This window comes from Trachypithecus francoisi, unplaced genomic scaffold (assembly GCF_009764315.1).
Source record: "Trachypithecus francoisi isolate TF-2019V2 unplaced genomic scaffold, Tfra_2.0 Lachesis_group12, whole genome shotgun sequence".
Taxonomy (NCBI): Eukaryota; Metazoa; Chordata; class Mammalia; order Primates; family Cercopithecidae; genus Trachypithecus; species Trachypithecus francoisi.
This window is the reverse complement of record NW_022681457.1, coordinates 108,833,934-108,851,700: the sequence shown is the minus strand read 5'-3', so window position 1 is coordinate 108,851,700 and position 17,767 is coordinate 108,833,934. Positions and strand designations below refer to the sequence as shown.

Below are 17,767 nucleotides of genomic sequence, written 5' to 3'. Positions count from 1 at the left end.
AGCAAGACTCCGCCTCAAAAAAAAAAAAAACAAAAAAAAACAAAAAACAAGCCGGGCGAGGTGGCGGGCGCCTGTAGTCCCAGCTACTTGGGAGGCTGAGGCTGGAGAATGGCATAAACCCGGGGGGTGGAGCTTGCAGTGAGCTGAGATCCCGCCACTGCACTCCAGCCTGGGCGACAGAGCTAGACTCCATCTCAAAAAAAAAAGAAAAGGACTGTATGAGATAATCCAATACCCCTGCATTATGCACCCTTCTCACTTTTTCTCCATGTGATAATACAATAATGTATTGGCTCTCTGCTGTCACATTACAAGTTATCCCAAAAAAAACAACAGATATGTTTATCTTACCTAGTTTCTGTGGTTCAGGAGCTGGGGAGTGACTTAGTCTGGCTCAGGGTCTCTCACGAGGTTGCAGGAGCAACTGCTGCCATGTCATCGAAAACCTGACTAGGGCTTGAGGATCCCCTTCTGGAATGACTCGCTCACATGGCTGTTGGCTGCAGGCCTCAGTTCCTCGCCATGTGTGCCCTTCCCTCGGGCTGCTTGAGTGTTCTCCCAACATGGCGGTTGGCTTTCCCCAGACTGAGTGACCCAAAGGAGAGCAAAGAAGAAACCACAACATCTTTGATGATTCGCCCTGGGAAGTCACATTCACCGCTTCCACAGTGCCATATGAGTTATACACGGGGCCACATTAGGCCAGGTATTCTAACAGGCAGGAATCATGGGGGCCCTTTTGCAAGCTGGCTACTACATAGAGTCATGGGTGGCAGGGAATAAACACTATGTGTTGGCCACTCTTCTATGTTCTTTATACAACAACTCTGTAGATACAATGAGAGGTTAAATAACTTGTTCAGACCACTAAGCTATGCTGGGCATTGTGGCTCACCTCTGTGATCCTAGCACTTTGGGAGACTGAGGCTGGTGGATTGCTTCAGCCTGGGAGTTTGAGAACAGCCTGGGCAACGTGGGCCAAACTCCATGTTTACAAAAAATACAAAAATTAGCCAGGCAAAGTGGCACGTACCTGTAGTCCCAGCTACTTGGGAGGCCAAGGCAGGAGGATCGCCTGAGTCCAGGAGGTGGAGGCTGCAGTGAACCATGATCGTGCCACTGCACTACAGCCTAGGTGACAGAGTGAGACCCTGTCTAAAGAAAAAAGACAACTGAGCTAGTAAGTGCTAGAGACGGTTTCCAAACTCAGATGAGTGTGTGAGTGTGGATCAACACGTCCCTTGCTGCCACAGGCCCATCTCATGGCCCTTCCTGGTCCCTCTCTCTGCTGAGCCTTTGTTCCCATGCAGGGCCGATGCCCAGAGCACCCCGACAGATGTTTCCTCTCCTTCTCACAGAGACCTTGAACACATGATGTGCAGTGGGTATTGGTCTCAACCCCATTCAAGCTCCTGGGATCCTTGGAGACACCTCCCTTCTCGGTGCCAGGCTCGTCACAAACTGGTTGACAGCGGCAGCGATGACAGTCATCCTCACTGCCTCTTTGACCTCTGTGAGTCTTCTTTTTTACAGGGATGGTGTCATCTTTGCAAAAAGACATGTTAGCAAAGGATGAGCAAGTTCAACAACTAAAGGAAAAAGTCAATCAACTAAAAAGTCAGAACAAAGACAAGGACCACCAGCTGGAAGCCCTTGGCTCTACAGTGAGTAAGGATGGCTGTGTCACCTTCTTGTAGCCATCGGGTGAAAAGCAACTAAAGTGAAGTCACGTGATTTGCTCGTTTCATTCACCCTGGGCTCCTGTTTTAAATTTCATTCCTTCCTCTCACACCATTGTGCGGGGGCGGGGGGGTGGGGGACAATGTCCACCTAGAAAAACTAAAACAGCTAGCCAATTATTTGCAGCTTTTCAAGGAGCAGCATGCATGTGCCTAGAATAAGCAAGATGTAGCTTCAACTCCAGGAAACATTTTCTAATGCCTGTTATAAATGAGTTTGGTTAATTCCAGCAGTAAATGCACCTCTCAGCATGGATATTTCCGTGGCAAGGCTTAATATTAAGAATAGAATCACTGCACGCAAAAGAGGACACGGTGGGCTTCACCGCATCCCAGTCACCACTGGTTTGCAGAGTCACCTTCGAGGCAGAATGCTTGCAGATTCAAGTGCAGTTAGACTTTCATTTCTTCCCTTAGACTTTATAGTGTGCATAATAATATTCTATGTGTAGTGAACCTGGTAGGCAAGTCAAGGGCTGTTTAAAAGTAATTTTGAGGCCAGGCACGGTGGCTCATGCCTGTAATCTTTTGGGAGGCCAAGGTGGGTGGATCACATGAGATCAGGAGTTTGAGGCCAGCCTGACCAACATGGTGAAAATTCATCTCTACTAAAAATAACAAAAATTAGCCGGGTGCCTGTAATCCCACCTACTTGGGAGGCTGAGGCAGGAGACTCACTTGAACCCAGGAGGCAGAAGTTGCAGTGAGCTGAGGTCACGCCATTGCACTCCAGCCTGGGCAACAAGAATGAAACTCCGTCTCTAATAATAATAATAATAATAATAATATTGACTGTTTTCAAAATTTACCTCAACGCTCTGACTTTAGAATACTGAACCTATAGGATTTCTCAGTATTTGTGAGATGTGTCTGTTTCGGTGAGTCAAGGTAAAACCTAACAGCTTTCATCTCAGGTGAGGTGTGCCTGAGGAGTTCACCAAGTCTGCACAGGCACCCAGGTGGGGTGGATCTGGGGGTCCAAGAACGAAGCAACAGAAGTGACTTCTGGCGCTGACTTCAGTGCCTCAACTGGAGCTGGGGAAAGGCAAGACAGGAGCCGCGGGGGCACACAGACAGGGTCCCAGCCCAGAGTGGGCTTTTGTTGTAACTGATGTGGCCTCCCCTTTGTCATCAGCGAAATGGAAATAACAAAATCAGTTTTGAGAAGTGAGAGGCCGGTTTTCATTGTGCGCTTCTGCCTCTGCGCCTGGTTAGCCCGCCTCAACAAGCCCTCTGCATCCGTCTCCGAGCAGGGTCACTGCCTGGATTACATGTGTTGTCACCGTTTCAGGTGTGGAGTGTGTGTGTGGGGGGGGTGTGGGTGTGTAGGTGAAAGTGTGAGTGAGGGTGTGTGTGGGTGTATGTGGGTGTGGAGGTGTGGTGTGTGGGGGTGTATGGGTGTGTGTGGGTGTGTGTAGGTGTATGGTTGTGTGTGTGTGGGTGTGGTGTGCGGGTGTATGGGTGTGGGGGTGTGGATGTGTGTAGGTGAGTGGGTGAGGGTGCGTGTGGGGTGCATGGGTGTGTGGATGTGTGGGTGTGTGTGGGGGGGTGTGTGGGTGTGTAGGTGAAAGTGTGAGGGAGGGTGTGTGTGGGTGTATGTGGGTGTGGAGGTGTGGTGTGGGGGTGTATGGGCCTGTGGGGGTGTGGATGTGTGTAGATGAGTGTGTGGGTGTGTGTGGGTGTGGTGTGCAGGTATATGGGTGTGTGAGGGTGTGGATGTGTGTGAGTGTGTGGGTGAGTGAATGTGTATGGGGGTGGGGGGGTGGTGTGTGGGGGTGTATGGGTGTGGGTGTGTGTAGGTGTATGGTTGTGTGTGTGTGGGTGTGGTGTGCGGGTGTATGGGTGTGGGGGTGTGGATGTGTGTAGGTGAGTGAGTGAGGGTGCGTGTGGGGTGCATGGGGGTGTGGATGTGTGAGTATGGTGTGGGTGTGTGGATGTGTGGGTGTGGTGTGTGGGTGTGGTGTGGGTGTGGTGTGGGCTGTGTGTGGGGTGCGTGGGGTGTGTGGATGTGTGGGTGTGGGCGTGGTGGGTGTGTGTGGGGTGCGTGGGTTGTGTGGATGTGTGAGGTGTGGGTGTGGTGGGGCTGTATGTGGGGTGTGTGAGGTGTGTGGATGTGTGGGTGTGGTGTGGGGTGTGTGGGGTGCGTGGAGTGTATGGATGTGTGGGTGTGGTGTGGGTGTGTGTGGCGTGCGTGGGGTGTGTGGATGTGTGGGTGTGGTGTAGGTGTGGTGTGGGGTGCGTGTGGGGTGTGTGGATGTGTGGGTGTGGTGTGGGTGTGGTGGGGGTGTGTGTGGGGTGTGTGGATGTGTGGGTGTGGTGTGGTGTGTGTGGGTGTGTGTGGGTGTGGTGTGTGGATGTGTGGGTGTGGTGTGGGTGGGTGTGGTGTGGGGTGTGTGTGGGGTGCGTGGGGTGTGTGGGTGCGTGGGTGTGGTGTTGGTGTGGTGGGTGTGTGTGGGGCGCGTGGGGTATGTGGATGTGTGTGGTGTGGGCGTGGTGGGGGTGTGCGTGGGGTGTGTGGATGTGTGTGGTGTGGGCGTGGTGGGGGTGTGCGTGGGGTGTGTGGATGTGTGTGGTGTGGGCGTGGTGGGGGTGTGCGTGGGGTGTGTGGATGTGTGTGGTGTGGGCGTGGTGGGGGTCTGCGTGGGGTGTGTGGATGTGTGTGGTGTGGGCGTGGTGGGGGTCTGCGTGGGGTGTGTGGATGTGTGTGGTGTGGGCGTGCTGGGGGTGTGCGTGGGGTGTGTGGATGTGTGGGGTGGGGCGTGGTGGGGGGTGCGTGGGGTGTGTGGATGTGTGGGGTGTGGGCGTGGTGGGGGTGTGCGTGGGGTGTGTGGATGTGTGGGGTGTGGGCGTGGTGGGGGTGTGCGTGGGGTGTGTGGATGTGTGGGGTGTGGGCGTGGTGGGGGTGTGCGTGGGGTGTGTGGATGTGTGGGGTGTGGGCGTGGTGGGGGTGTGCGTGGGGTGTGTGGATGTGTGTGTGTGGGCGTGGTGGGGGGTGCGTGGGGTGTGTGGATGTGTGGGGTGTGGCGTGGTGGGGGTGTGCGTGGGGTGTGTGGATGTGTGGGGTGTGGGCGTGGTGGGGGTGTGCGTGGGGTGTGTGGATGTGTGGGGTGTGGCGTGGTGGGGGTGTGCGTGGGGTGTGTGGATGTGTGGGGTGTGGGCGTGGTGGGGGGTGCGTGGGGTGTGTGGATGTGTGGGGTGTGGGCGTGGTGGGGGTGTGTGTGGGGTGTGTGGATGTGTGTCGGGGATGTAGAGGTGATGTTAGGTAGGAAGAATGTGGAGAAACAGCACCTCCGGGGCTCTTGTACCCACAAAGTGCATTTGGGTTATTTGCGTCCCCCTTTCCCTTCCCCGTGGACCTTGGAACAGGTCTGCCGTCTTCTCCAGGCCGCACCTGGCACTCATCAGCATGGGGGCTCCTTGTGACCAAGGGTATTGCTCATGTGAACATCCAAAATGATTGTCTTTATTTTTCAAATTACATGTGCTGTGTTAATTTTAGAATAAAATGTAGATAAAACTGGAAAGCAAAATTAAAAAGAGAAGAGAAATGCCACCCCAAGAAATCTGTCAGTACTTGAGTGCATATTCCTCCTGTTTTGTTTCTAAAATTACCTGGAAGAAAATACCTCCGTAGCAGATATATAACAACAAATGTACACTATACACATTTTTTAAACTTTAAACAATCACTGTTTCCCCACATGGATAAGAGCTTTTCTCATGGGTCTCTAAAGCTCCATCATAATTCTCTTGTCTGCGCACAGTGGAATCAAACAGCCCCTGGGTTATCGGACATGGGTGTTTCCTTTTTTTGTTTGTTTGTTTTTGTTTTTGTTTTTGAGACGGAGTCTCGCTCTGTCTCACTCTGCCAGGCTGGAGTGCAGTGGTGCGATCTCCGCTCACTGCAAGCTCCGCCTCCCGGATTCACACCATTCTCCTGCCTCAGCCTCCCGAGTAGCTGGGACTACAGGCGCCCGCCACCACGCCCGGCTAATTTTTTGTATTTTTAGTAGAGATGGGGTTTCACTGTGTTCGCCAGGATGGTCTCGATCTCCTGACCTCGTGATCCGCCCGTCTAGGCCTCCCAAAGTGCTGGGATTACAGGCGGGAACCACCGCGCCCGGCCGGGTATTTCCTTTTACTTCACTATGGCTAACAATACTCTCAAAAACATCCCTGAACCCACAGACTTGCTGATTTGCCCGATCATTGTCTTTATACATTCCTAAAGCAGAATTTCTGGGTCAAAAAGGAGGCCCATTATTTATGTTCTTAATGCCTGTTGCCAAATTGCCCCCCAGCACGGCTGTTCCATTTCCACCACTGCTCCCAGCGCAGTGGTGTCTTGGAGGTGTAAATTGCATAGGGTACTAAGCCGTCCAAGCTCGCTAGTGGCCCTCCAAGGAAATCAGCGCTTATTCCTCATGCAGACTCTCCAAAGCTGGATTTTCCTTCTGGTTTAGATTGCTGGCTTTTGAAGATAAGAGTAGTGGCTTTATTCCTCTGATTTCCTGAGTGGAGAACCAGGAATGGCTGCGGGATCCTGTGTGTCTGTCAGACACCATGGGATGCCTTTGGGATCTCAGTGGGTGACTGGATGGAAACAGCAGGAAATGCTCTCAGGGGCTCACACAGGGCCTTGGAGCCCCTCCTTACCCCTACAACGCTACCTGGCCAACCTCAGTCTCTTTCTCTGTCGCCCTTTTCTCCACAGTGCTCGGTGCTAAAGGAAGAGTTAAAACAGGAAGACGCTCACAGGGAGCTCAGGGAAGCTCAGGAGAAAGAGTTAAAACTCTGCAAAACTGTGAGTTGAGCTTCCTCCTTCGTAGGTACCACCAGAAAACCAGAGTTTGACCTTCGGGTTCTTGGTGGGATCCTGGGCCATCGCTAAGCACGAAGCTCTGGGGCCCTGTGCATGCTTGTTTAACATAGTCTCATCCCTCTTTGATCTGCTGCTTCTGCAAGAAAGAGATGGGTGAAGGGGCCCCGGGATTCCCTGGGCAGTTGGCTCTAGCTCCCTCAAGGGTTTCCCCTGGGGTCAGGTTGGGGTTAAGACCTGGGACAGGGACAGGAGGCTGGCCAGCTGGCCACCACATGGTCCCCTGCCCCACCCCTGACCTGTGACTCCCAAACAAGCGTTCCACTGTCCTAAGTTTTATCCTAGCCACAGGCACCATTGTTGACACTTGCTGAAGTATTTTTATTTAAACACCACCATTTAACACCCACTTGTAAAAACAAAACAAGGCCGGGAGTGGTGGCTCAAACCTGTAATCCTAGCACTTTGGGAGGCCAAGGTGGGTGGATTGCCTGAGCTCAGAGGTTCTAGACCAGCCTGGGGAACATGGTGAAACCCCATCTCTACTAAAATACAAAAAAATTAGCTGGGCATGACGGCGTGCACCTGTAATCCATGCACCTGTAATCCCAGTTGCTTGCTTGGGAGGCTGAGGCAGGAGAATTGCTGGAACCCGGGAGGCAGAGACTGCAGTGAGCCAAGATCATACCACTGCACTCCAGCCTGGGCAACAGAGCGAGACTCTGTCACACACACACACACACACACACACACACACACACACACACTCTTTGCCTCGTATAGAAGGTAGCACCATAAAAGTAAATACAATGAAAATAGGACCATTAAAAGTTGAAGGAGGTGTATTCCTCACACCCTCCGAATCCACCCCGCACATCACCAGGTGTGCGTTTTCCACTCGTTGGGAAGCTCAGCTTCTCCAACTTGCTCTTCCCCACGCTGGCGCCATTCCTCCAGGCCAGGAACATTTTACTCTCTGCCTCAAACAAAAAAGAAACGTTTCATTGTTCCGTTCTTCTAGACCTTGCCTGTTGAGTCTTCCAAACAGCTGGTCCTTTAGGTTGAACTCAAAAATATACCCCAAGAGCAGGATTTCTAGTGAGTTGATGGATGTCCTGTAGTCCTTAATCCAGGAGCTATACTGATTTCCAAAAGAAACTAATTTCCTTTATCCAGAACTTTTAACGTATCCGTTGAAAAATAAAGTCTGTTTTGCTGAGAGATGTAAAACCTTCCTCCGGGAGAAGGAATTAAACAAGCTGATACCAGACAAGGTTTCCACCTTAATGGATGGGATGCCAGGGGTGACGAGGGCTCAGACCTCTCAGCCGAGAAGGCAGCTCCTGCCCCCATCAGGGAGGTTCAGTCCTCTGTTCTTGAAACTTTTTCAGCAAATCCAAGACATGGAGAAAGAAATGAAGAAGCTTAGGGCGGAGCTGAGGAAGAGTTGTACTGAACAAAGCGTGATCTCTAGGACTCTGAAAGAAAAGAACAAGGTACGTAGTGGACGACAGGCCCAGAGAGCAGTGTGGACAGTAGCTCCCCACTCATCATCCCTGTTAGTCCTCTAAGTGGCCTATGCTGGTATTAACCCTTCTTACAGCTGAGAAAACTGAGGCTCACACAGGGAAAGGGACCAAGTTCACTCCATAATGTAGTTGTGGCAAGACTTGAACCGAGGTTGGTCTGCCTCCAAGGCCCCTGTGAGTAACCCCACTACTCCTCACTGCCTTCTAAAACTGTTTCTTGCTTTTTGGTAATGAGACCCACCTCCAGCCTCCCAATCCCGGTTTAGAGTTTAGTGGTGCTTAATTATTTTAATGTCCCTTCCCATCCTGGGGAAAAAATTGTATTGCATACTCCCTGCGTGTGCTATCCATCACAGTGGCCACTAACTGTGCATGGCTATTTAAATTTAAATTAAAGCCGGCATGGTAGCTTACACCTGTAATCCTAGCACTTTGGGAGACCAAGACAGATGGATTACCTGAAAATATCCTTAAGAGTCCTGAGCAGTGTGGACAGAATGTCTTTCTTTCCATTTGAATCATCTACTTTATTTGATTAGAAGATGGTTGTCATTGAGAATTTGTTTTAAATAAATAAAGACAGAGATTCACTACATTGCCCAGGCTGGTCTTGAACACTGGGCCTCAAGCAGTCCTCCTGCCTCGGCCTCCCAAAGTGCTGAGATTACAGCCCTGAGATACCATGCCCAACCACAACTGAGAATATTTTAAGAACAAATCTAAAAGGCAGAGGAATTCTATGTGAAGGGAGGTTCACAGGGATGATCTGAGAAATAAAAGCAAATCATCTAGTTTTTCTCCAGTTTTATTTAATATGAATGTGAGTATAGTCACCAGAGGTCAAATCATTAAAACCGCGCAAACTGAAATGTATACTACACTAGAATCACATCTTATGGATAGTATTGAAGCCTACAAAAGTTAGCCAGACATAACTAGAGTTGGCAGAAATAATTAACACAAAATTAAAATCAACAGTTAAAACTACACAAAGTAAAATTTATTTATTGATTAAAACTTAAGAGAAAAATCAAATATTCTTGTCCAGGTGCGGTTGCTCACGCCTATAATCCCAGCACTTTGGAGGCTGAGGCAGGAGGGTTGCTTCAGGCCAGGAGTTCAGGACCAGCCTGGCCGACGTAGTGAGACCCTGACTCTACAAAAAATTAAAATAATCACTTAAAAAAATCAAATATTCTTGAAAAAGTTAGATTTGTAAAATATAATCTGGGAAAAATGGACATGGTAGAAATGAGAACTACAAAATAAAACCCACAATGACAGACCTGTGATTGGTAAATATTTGATAGGGTCCAGAAAAACTTATAGATGAATCAAATCATAATTGTATAATTTACCTACAAAAGAACTGATCCTGATAAAAATAATTTCAGTAGACTAAAGTGAAAATGGAAACATTTAGAAATCTGTTAAACTATTGGTTTAATGAACTTTGCTCTAGAAAATACCCTCTCAATGAAAATGAATTTGCTATGGTATATTTTTCTTTTAAATAGTTGTAGTCATGAACATGGAGTCAAAATGCTCTCTGGGCTATCAATTCTTCTCTAAGCAAGGCTTTGGCTGCATTCCACAAGTCTTAGTACATAGTATTTTCATTATTATTCAAAATATTTTCCAAATCCCCATTGTGATTTCTTCTTTCACCCACTGGTTACTATGAAGCTTATTTCCTAATTTCTAAATATATGAGGGTTTTCTGCTTACCTTCTTCTGTTACTGATTTTTAGCTTAATTATACTGTGGTCGGAGAACATCTTCTGTGTAACTTCAGTCTTCTGATATTAATTGAGACTTGTTTTATGACCTGCATGTGGCCAACTGCAGTTCCACATGTACACTTGAAAAGAATATGCATCCTGCAGTCATTGGGTTTATTATTCTATATATGGACATTAAATGAAGCTTGCTAATAATGCTCAAAATTTAAATGTTCTTGTTGATTTTTTTTGTCTGTGTGTTTTGTCAGCCACTGAGAGAGGCACGTTGTTTAAAGATCCTATCGTGATCGTGGATTTGTCTTTCTTTTTTTAATACTGTCAATCTTTGCTTTATATATTTTGAGGCTGTGTTAGTAGATGCATATATATTTGCCATTTCATTACTTCCTATCGAATCAAATCTTTGGCCATCACAAGATGTTCCTCTTCATTGCTAGAGATGTTTTTCCCTTAAAGTCTTTGTCATTAAAGTAGCTCCATTGGCTAACCTAGCTTTCTTTTGATTCGAGTTTTCAGAGACTATCTTTTTCACACTTCTTATGTCAATCTTTATTTTACAATGTTATCTCATGTGAACAGCACATAAGTTTTATACAGTTTCACCATCTTTGTCTTTCAGTCCAAATATATTTAGTGTAATTGCTGGTATATTGGGATTTAAATTTATCTTCTTGCTCAGGGCCAGGTGTACTACCTATGGTATGTTCCTTTTTCCCCATTCTTCCCTCCTTTTGAGTTGATAGTTTTTTATCATTCCCTTTTTCCCTGTATTAGCTTGGAAATTTTCTCTCTTTTACTCTTCTTTTAGTAACATAAGACAATAGCATGCATTCATGACTTACCAAAATCTAATATTTAGTGAGTTTTTAACTCTTTTACTTAGTGATTATTCTAAATTTTACAATATGCATTTTCAACTTACCAAAATTCAATATTCATCAATAATTATATCCTTCTTCTTGTTAACACAATGACTTAGACATTGACACTTTAACTTCACTTACCCCATCCAGACTTATATGCCATTGTTTTCATTTTCTAAACTTCTCTCTATATTTGAAACTCCAAAAGACATTATTAGTATTTTTCTGTAGTCAACATCCATATCTACACATTACTATTATGTGTTTTCTACATTTCTGATCATCCTTCTAGATCATTTTTCTTCAGCCTGAAGAACATCCTTTAGTGTTTTCCTTCAGCATGGCTCTGCTGGTGGCATATTATCTTAGGAGTGTGTGTGCATGTGTGTGTGTGTGCATGTATGTGTGTGTATGCATGTGCATGTGTCTGAAAATTTCTATGTTTATCCTTCATTCATGAAACATATTTTGACTAGGTATTGAATTCTGCACTGGCAATTGTTTTCTTTCAGCATGTTATAGATGACAGTAAGTCTATCATTCCATTGTCTTTTGGCGTCAATGATTTCTATTTAGAAGTAAGCTATAACCTAGCTGGGCGCGGTGGCTCACGCCTGTAATCCCAGCACTTTGGGAGGCCGAGGCAAGCAGATCATGAGGTCAGGAGTTCAAGACCCTCCTGGCCAACATGGTGAAACCCATCTCTACTAAAAATACAAAAATTAGCCAGGCATGGTGGTGCATGCCTGTAATCCCAGCTACTCGGGAGTCTGAGGCAGGAGAATCACTTGAACCCGGGAGGCAGAGGTTGTAGTGAGCCGAGATCATGCCACTGCACTCCAGCCTGGGTAATAGAGTGAGACTCCGTCTCTAAAAAACGACAGGAAAAAAAAAAAGAGAGAGAGAAGTAAGCTATAACCTAACTATTGCATCATTATATAGTCTTTTATATTCTGGTTTTTTTAATGTTTCTTTTCCTTTGACTTATAGCAGTTTTATTAGGATGTATCTAGGTGTGAATTCATTTTTATTTATCTTATTGGGGTGCATGTGGGCTTGAATCTTTGGCTTGCTGTTTTCCATTAGTTTTGGAGCTTGGGCTATATACTACCTAGGCAGTGAGGAGCTACTGAGGCTCTTGAACAGGGATCTAATATAATTAAATTTGTGATTAATAATAATGGTGAAAATGATAGCCACATGGACTTGGCATCATGCCGAACATTTCATCTCTTTTCGTCCTCAAAACAACTCTGACCTAGAAATTATTTTGCCCATTTTATTTTATTTTTTTAAATATATTGGAGCTTTTCCAGATTCCTGTTTTACAGATGAGGAAGTCAAAGCACAGAGTCAAGTCACTACCCAAAGGCACACAGTCAGTAAGTGGCAAAGCCAAGACTGGGGGAAGCTAGGCCTGTCTGACTCCAGTTACTGTGGCACATACCACTAGCCACTTGTGGCCATTTAGGTGAAATTAAATATAACGTAAAATTCAGTTCCTCAGTCACATGAGCCCCACTTCAAGTGCTCAGTAGCCAGATGTGGCCAGTGGCCACCCTATTTGACAGCACAGAGTTAGAACATTTCATCATTGCAGAAAGTTCTGCCAGACGGTGCTGCCCCACCACTTGGCAACCTTCTCACAGGACCATGAAGGATGTTCTGGAAGGAAATAAATTAGAGGCAAGACGGCCAGGTATCACGGCCAAAGGTGCTCAGGGCCTAGCCTGAGACCATGTGTATTAGTCCATTTTCACACTGCTGATAAAGACACACCCGAAACTGGGAAGAAAAAGAGGTTTAATTGGATTTACAGTTCCACATGGCTGGGGAGGCCTCCGAATCATGGCAGAAAGGCACTTCTTACATGGCAGTGGCAAGGGAAAAATGAGGAAGAAACAAAAGTGGAAACCCCTGATAAACTCATCAGTTTCGTGAGACGTATTCACCATCACAAGAATAGCACAGCAAAGTCCGGCCCCCAAGATTCAGTGACCTCCCCCTGGGTCCCTCCCACAACACTTGGGAATTCTGGGAGATACAATTGAAGTTGAGATTTGGGTTGAGACACCATCAAACCATATCACCATGCACAGGGGAGAAGCTCAATAAATAAACCTCTGACAGCTGATGCCAAGGGTCTGCTGTGTGGCAGTGATATGAGGAACAGAACTGCCAGAGCTGGGGATGGGGGCAGGGAGGCCATACATTGAGAGGAGGAGCCAGAACAGAGCCCAGGACAGCCTCTGCTTTTGCAGCATTTGAAAAACGTCCTCTGAAACAGCAGTCGGGATATGTTTACACCTGAGAGGATGTAAGTGAGGAAACTGAGGCCCAGAGAACTTAGCCGGCCTTCCTGGGAAACAGCTCACTGGGGACTGGCTGCACCTTGCCACTCAGAAGAAAACTTTACAGGTTGCTCTGGGTGTTTTACATGAAATGTATGTGACCCCTCTCTAGCCCCCTAATAAGCCACTTCTGAGGTTGTTTCAGAACAAAATCCTCTCATCTAGGAGAGTTTGTCTCATTGCCTAGGAGTGCCTGAGCCCTGGCTCAGCAGATGCCCAAAAGGTTCATGGTTTAGATATGAACCGAGCAGCTGCAGGGTTCGTAATGGCCAGCAGAGGGCAGCAGCAAACACACCCAAGCTCACCTCGAGTTACCCATTACCCAAGCAAGCAAGCGGGGGAAAATGGGCCTTCTTTTGCCGGCTACAATTCTTTACTAGCCATTGCTTAGCAAGTCTTCCAGGGCAGTTTCCCTTGGTAAGTGTGCTAGAAGTGGTAACAATAAACAGTTACGATAATAAACCCAGCAGTAACATTTACCAAGTACCCACGATGGGCGGTGGTTCCTTATGGTGTTAGGATGACGCTGAATGGTGGCTACTGTCATCCACTCGTTCTAGGTTACAACATCTAACACACTTATAGAGCCCTTATGAGTCGCTGTCGCTATTCCAAGCTTTTTAAAATCTCCACAATAACTGCGAAGACGGAACTAGTATCACCCCGTTTGACAGATAAGGACACTGAATCACGGAGCAGTGAAATGACTTTGCTGAGATCATACAGCTTGTTAGGGACCGAGCTGGGATTAGAGCCTGGGGTAGGACAAATATTGAGCCCAGGGTGCAGAGCCCGGCCCTTTCCCCCAACAGACAGTGCCCCCCAAGCCTGCCTCCACCCCATGCACGCCTGTGACCCCTGTCATGTGGGCTGCAGCTGTGCCTACCCCTCTGGGACCCCCCACGGCCATTAGACGTCCTAGAGGAATTTCCCCAGAGTGCATTATGATCACATTAGCAGCAAGCACTCGCTTTCATCGTCATTTCAGGTTGAAGAGAAGCTTCAGGAGGATTCCAGAAGGAAATTGCTTCAGCTGCAAGAAATGGGGAACAGAGAGAGCCTCATTAAAATCAATTTGGAGAGGGCAGTAGGTCAGGTAGGCGTGTTCTAGAGCCCCCCTCATTGGCCCACGCTCCCCAATGATTGCACCCAAGCAGCCAGTGGGGGTGAGAGAGGAGGACGCCCAAGGTAGAAGGACAGACGTGCATTAATTCTCCCATTTATCTCATGAGCAGAGGCTGTCTGCAGCTCCCCACCCCTGTGGACATCGCTAAACAGGTTTCTGCTGCTGGGAGGCCTCCCACTGGAATAGTTTACAATGACCTGAGACTCGGACCAGGCAGCCAATCCCGGCTCCATGCCTGCCCCCAGTTAACCGAGCCCCTTGCCCCCAGTGGTGTCTCTAGCATTTTCTCCCTAATGTTTTTAGTCCTGACATTTACCACAATCTTTCTTCCCCTCGGGCCCCAGCAGACATTGCAGTCAGTGTCTATAAGGAAATGCCACTTTTCTTAATAAGGTAAAATCCCAGAGTGTCCAAAGTGCGTGCTGGATGGAGAAACTCCCGGCTGTGGGTGAGCCACTCTGACCTGGTCTGGAGGTGACGTTATCTCTGATGCTGTGGCCTGAAATTGCCGGTGGCCCTTCCTGGCACATGTGACACAGTCATGAGGGCCAGAATGTGCAGACGAGAGTTTACCGAGGGCTAAGGGAAGGCAAACAGGAAACCAAGATGGGAGGGCATGTGACCCTCAGGAATGCGGCCCCCCAGGGGCCACCCACCCTAGATTCCTCCACAGGGGTCCCTCTCCTGGAAGCCATGGCTCCAGGGGATCCACAGAATGGTTTGTGTGCACACGTGTGTGTGTGTGTGTGTGTGTGTGTGTGTGTGTATTTTTATTACTGGTAAGGAGGGCTCCTCATGTGTCCCACTGGGTTCTCAGGAGGGTCGGTGAACTACCAAGAAAGGTTAAAAGCCAGGATCCCTCCAAACCGCCCAGCTCAGTTCCCAAAGCCCTTCCATTTTCTACCATCCAAGCCTTACCAGGCAGTGTGACCAGGCCTTTGTCCCTGCACCCTAAAATTCAAATATTCACTACTGTCACCCCCAGCACCATTTCTTCTGTGGGGGTGCCAGCCCCTTATCAAGGGCAGAGAACCTGCCCGTCTGGGCCTCTCCCTGTGCACATTGGCTACCCTTAATACAAACCTGATTTGAGGGCCTGACCTGTGCTCTTTGCCCAAGGGCCAAGATTCTTGTTCCAGCTCTGGGCAGAGGTCATCTGGGAGGAGCCCTGGAGGTCCTGAGATCTAGACTCGAGAGAAAGCACAAGCCCTGTGTCTGCCTCTCAGCATCTTCCCACTCCTGTATTTCCAAGGCCCTGCTCCTGTCCAACAGTCTGCCCTTCCCCAGCCAAGTGACCCCAGGCCCGAGGCCATGTTTAAGATGACCTCTCCCTCCCAATGGCCCTGGGCAGCCATTCCTATGGGGAGCCCCTGATGGCAATGGGGGACCACCATTCACAGGGCTTCCTCTACACAATCAATTATTTGGGTGAGCTGGGACCCTCCCCTTGGCCATGAAACCAGAGGATAGCTTTGAGAACCTCATGTCACCTGGTCTTCTCCTGGCAGGGTCACTGCAGAGATGTCCCTAAGACATTTCCCGTTAGAACTTGCCCTGTTCAGTAAATACCTGTGTCTTGGGCCCCTTTGACTTTTTGGTTGACACAGTAGCCCTTTCCGTCCCTTCAAGGCTCTGCTTTGGAGCCTTTAATAACCACATTTTGCCAGGGAACTGGAGACTTACACCAGGGGCTGCCATGTTGGTAAATTCCCAGAGAAAGTCGGGCTCCTTTTTACCTCTTAACTTCTGATGGAATCGGGACACCTTGGACTTATGATTCTGTAAGCCTGGACTTAATGTAACTGCTATTTCATCAGCCTTAACCCGAAAACACTAGCACCCGGGAGGGGCTCAGTGAAAGCTGCTAGAAGTAGAGGCCCTTGGCTTTAGCTGATGTTTCTGTGTACAGGCATCCAACAAAGGTGAGTTGGGTGTTTGAGTGTCTCCTCTACACCAGGCACTGTAGTGGGCTCCAGGGATACCGAGATGAACACAGTGGGGACAGTCTTCAGGACGCTTATGGGCTCAGGCACGAAATGGAGAAAGGGAGAACATTCTCCTCTCCCCGAGCTTCCTTGCTGACTACACAATTTACTTGGACTGACAGCCTCAATATTTATTTCACAGTCTGGTGCCAACTTAGCAATTATGGAACAGCGCTCCTGGCCCCAGACTTCCCATTGGATAATTGGCAGCAAGAGGCTCTTCTGAGGGTTTGAGACATGTGTGTGCACTGACCACAGGCATCGTTCGGGTTAGGCAGGCGTGCCTAAAAAGTAATTAAAGCCTGCTGTTCTCCTTTCTTCTGTGGGTACCGCCACTCCCTGTGAGCAGTGAAGATTCTGATAACGCGGAATGGTCATTCAGGCATGCAAACCCTGCTAAGTGCTGTTTCCCGCACCCTGCCATGGAAACGCTGCCCCCTGACACTGTTGCCCCCTTTCTGCTGCAGCTGGAGCACTTCAGAAGTCAAGTCATCAAGGCCACCTATGGACGGGCAAAGCCATTCCCAGGCAAACCCGTCACCGACCAACAGGTTAGTCTGCTGTCCCTGCCACGTGGCTCCTTCACTTTCCTCTTCTTCTTCTTCGGGGATCTGGATTCCAGACCCTGGGAGCATATGTTTCTGTTTTTGTTGGTGGCATATTTTTCACACTGTTGCTACACCATAAAGATTTGTTTTGATTTTATGGGATTTCCTGGCTTTTAAAGTAAAAGCCAGTTAAAACTCCCTTGAAATGTGTCTGTGAAAATCAAATTAAACCATTCGGGCTTACTTCTGGTCTCCAGACATGCATGTTTAGCTTCCATTAGCACTGGGAGAAAGGGAGCCGCCTCCCCACAGCCAATGCGTTCTGGCGCGTTCCTTCAGAGGAGAAAAGTTGACAGTGGCAGTGAAGGTGGACGTCTGGCTGTAATGATTGCCTTGCTGTTCTTCCGCTACACTTTCTAGCCCCCTGTGTCAAAGTACAGATGGGAAAACGTGCCGTGGGCTGCTCTTCGTGGGCGTGGGAGAACCTGACCTGCTGCTTATGAGCCCATAATATCAGGCTCAGTGTTCTGACTCCCTGTACAACACAGAAGAATCTGGAACAAACTCAGGGCCACAAGACAGGCCTTTGGATCTTAAAAATAATCTTTGATCGGCCGGGCATGGTGGCTCACACCTGTAATTCCAGCACATTGGGAGGCCAAGGCGGGCGGATCACCTCAGGTCGGGAGTTTGAAACCAGCCTGACCAACATGGTAAAACCCCATCTCTATTAAAAATACAAAGTTAGCTGAGTGTGGTGGCACATGCCTGTAATCCCAGCTACTTCAGAGGCTGAGGCAGGAGAATGGCTTGAACCTGGGAGGCAGAGGTTGCGGTGAGCCGAGATCAAACCATTGTACTCCAGCCTGGGCAACAAGAATGAAACTCCGTCGCAAAAAAAAAAAAAAAAAACAAAAACAAAAAACAAACAAAAAAAACCCATCTCTGATTCCAGGATTCATTCCCTGGTGACAGGACTGACATCCCCCTTGACAGCCATCGCCGAGACATATCAGGACCTCCGTCCTCCCATGCTGAGACAGGGACTTAAGTTGCATCTCTCCC

The 17,767-nt window shown here is 48.4% G+C and overlaps 1 protein-coding gene across 11 annotated transcripts in view; it reads left to right on the top strand.

Moving 5' to 3' along the window:
- Positions 1–17,767, top strand: part of FHAD1 (forkhead associated phosphopeptide binding domain 1) — a 160,791-nt gene that overhangs the window by 70,013 nt on the left and 73,011 nt on the right. For all 11 annotated transcript variants that reach the window (XR_004441076.1, XR_004441077.1, XM_033228219.1 and 8 more), the window contains exons 8-12: positions 1,534–1,664; positions 6,454–6,543; positions 7,950–8,054; positions 14,032–14,139; positions 16,622–16,705. Coding sequence is in view for 9 of the 11 variants with exons in the window: in XM_033228219.1 (XP_033084110.1) it covers positions 1,534–1,664; positions 6,454–6,543; positions 7,950–8,054; positions 14,032–14,139; positions 16,622–16,705 (518 nt within the window). In the remaining 2 variants the exon portion in view is untranslated. The remainder of the gene's footprint in view (positions 1–1,533; positions 1,665–6,453; positions 6,544–7,949; positions 8,055–14,031; positions 14,140–16,621; positions 16,706–17,767) is intronic.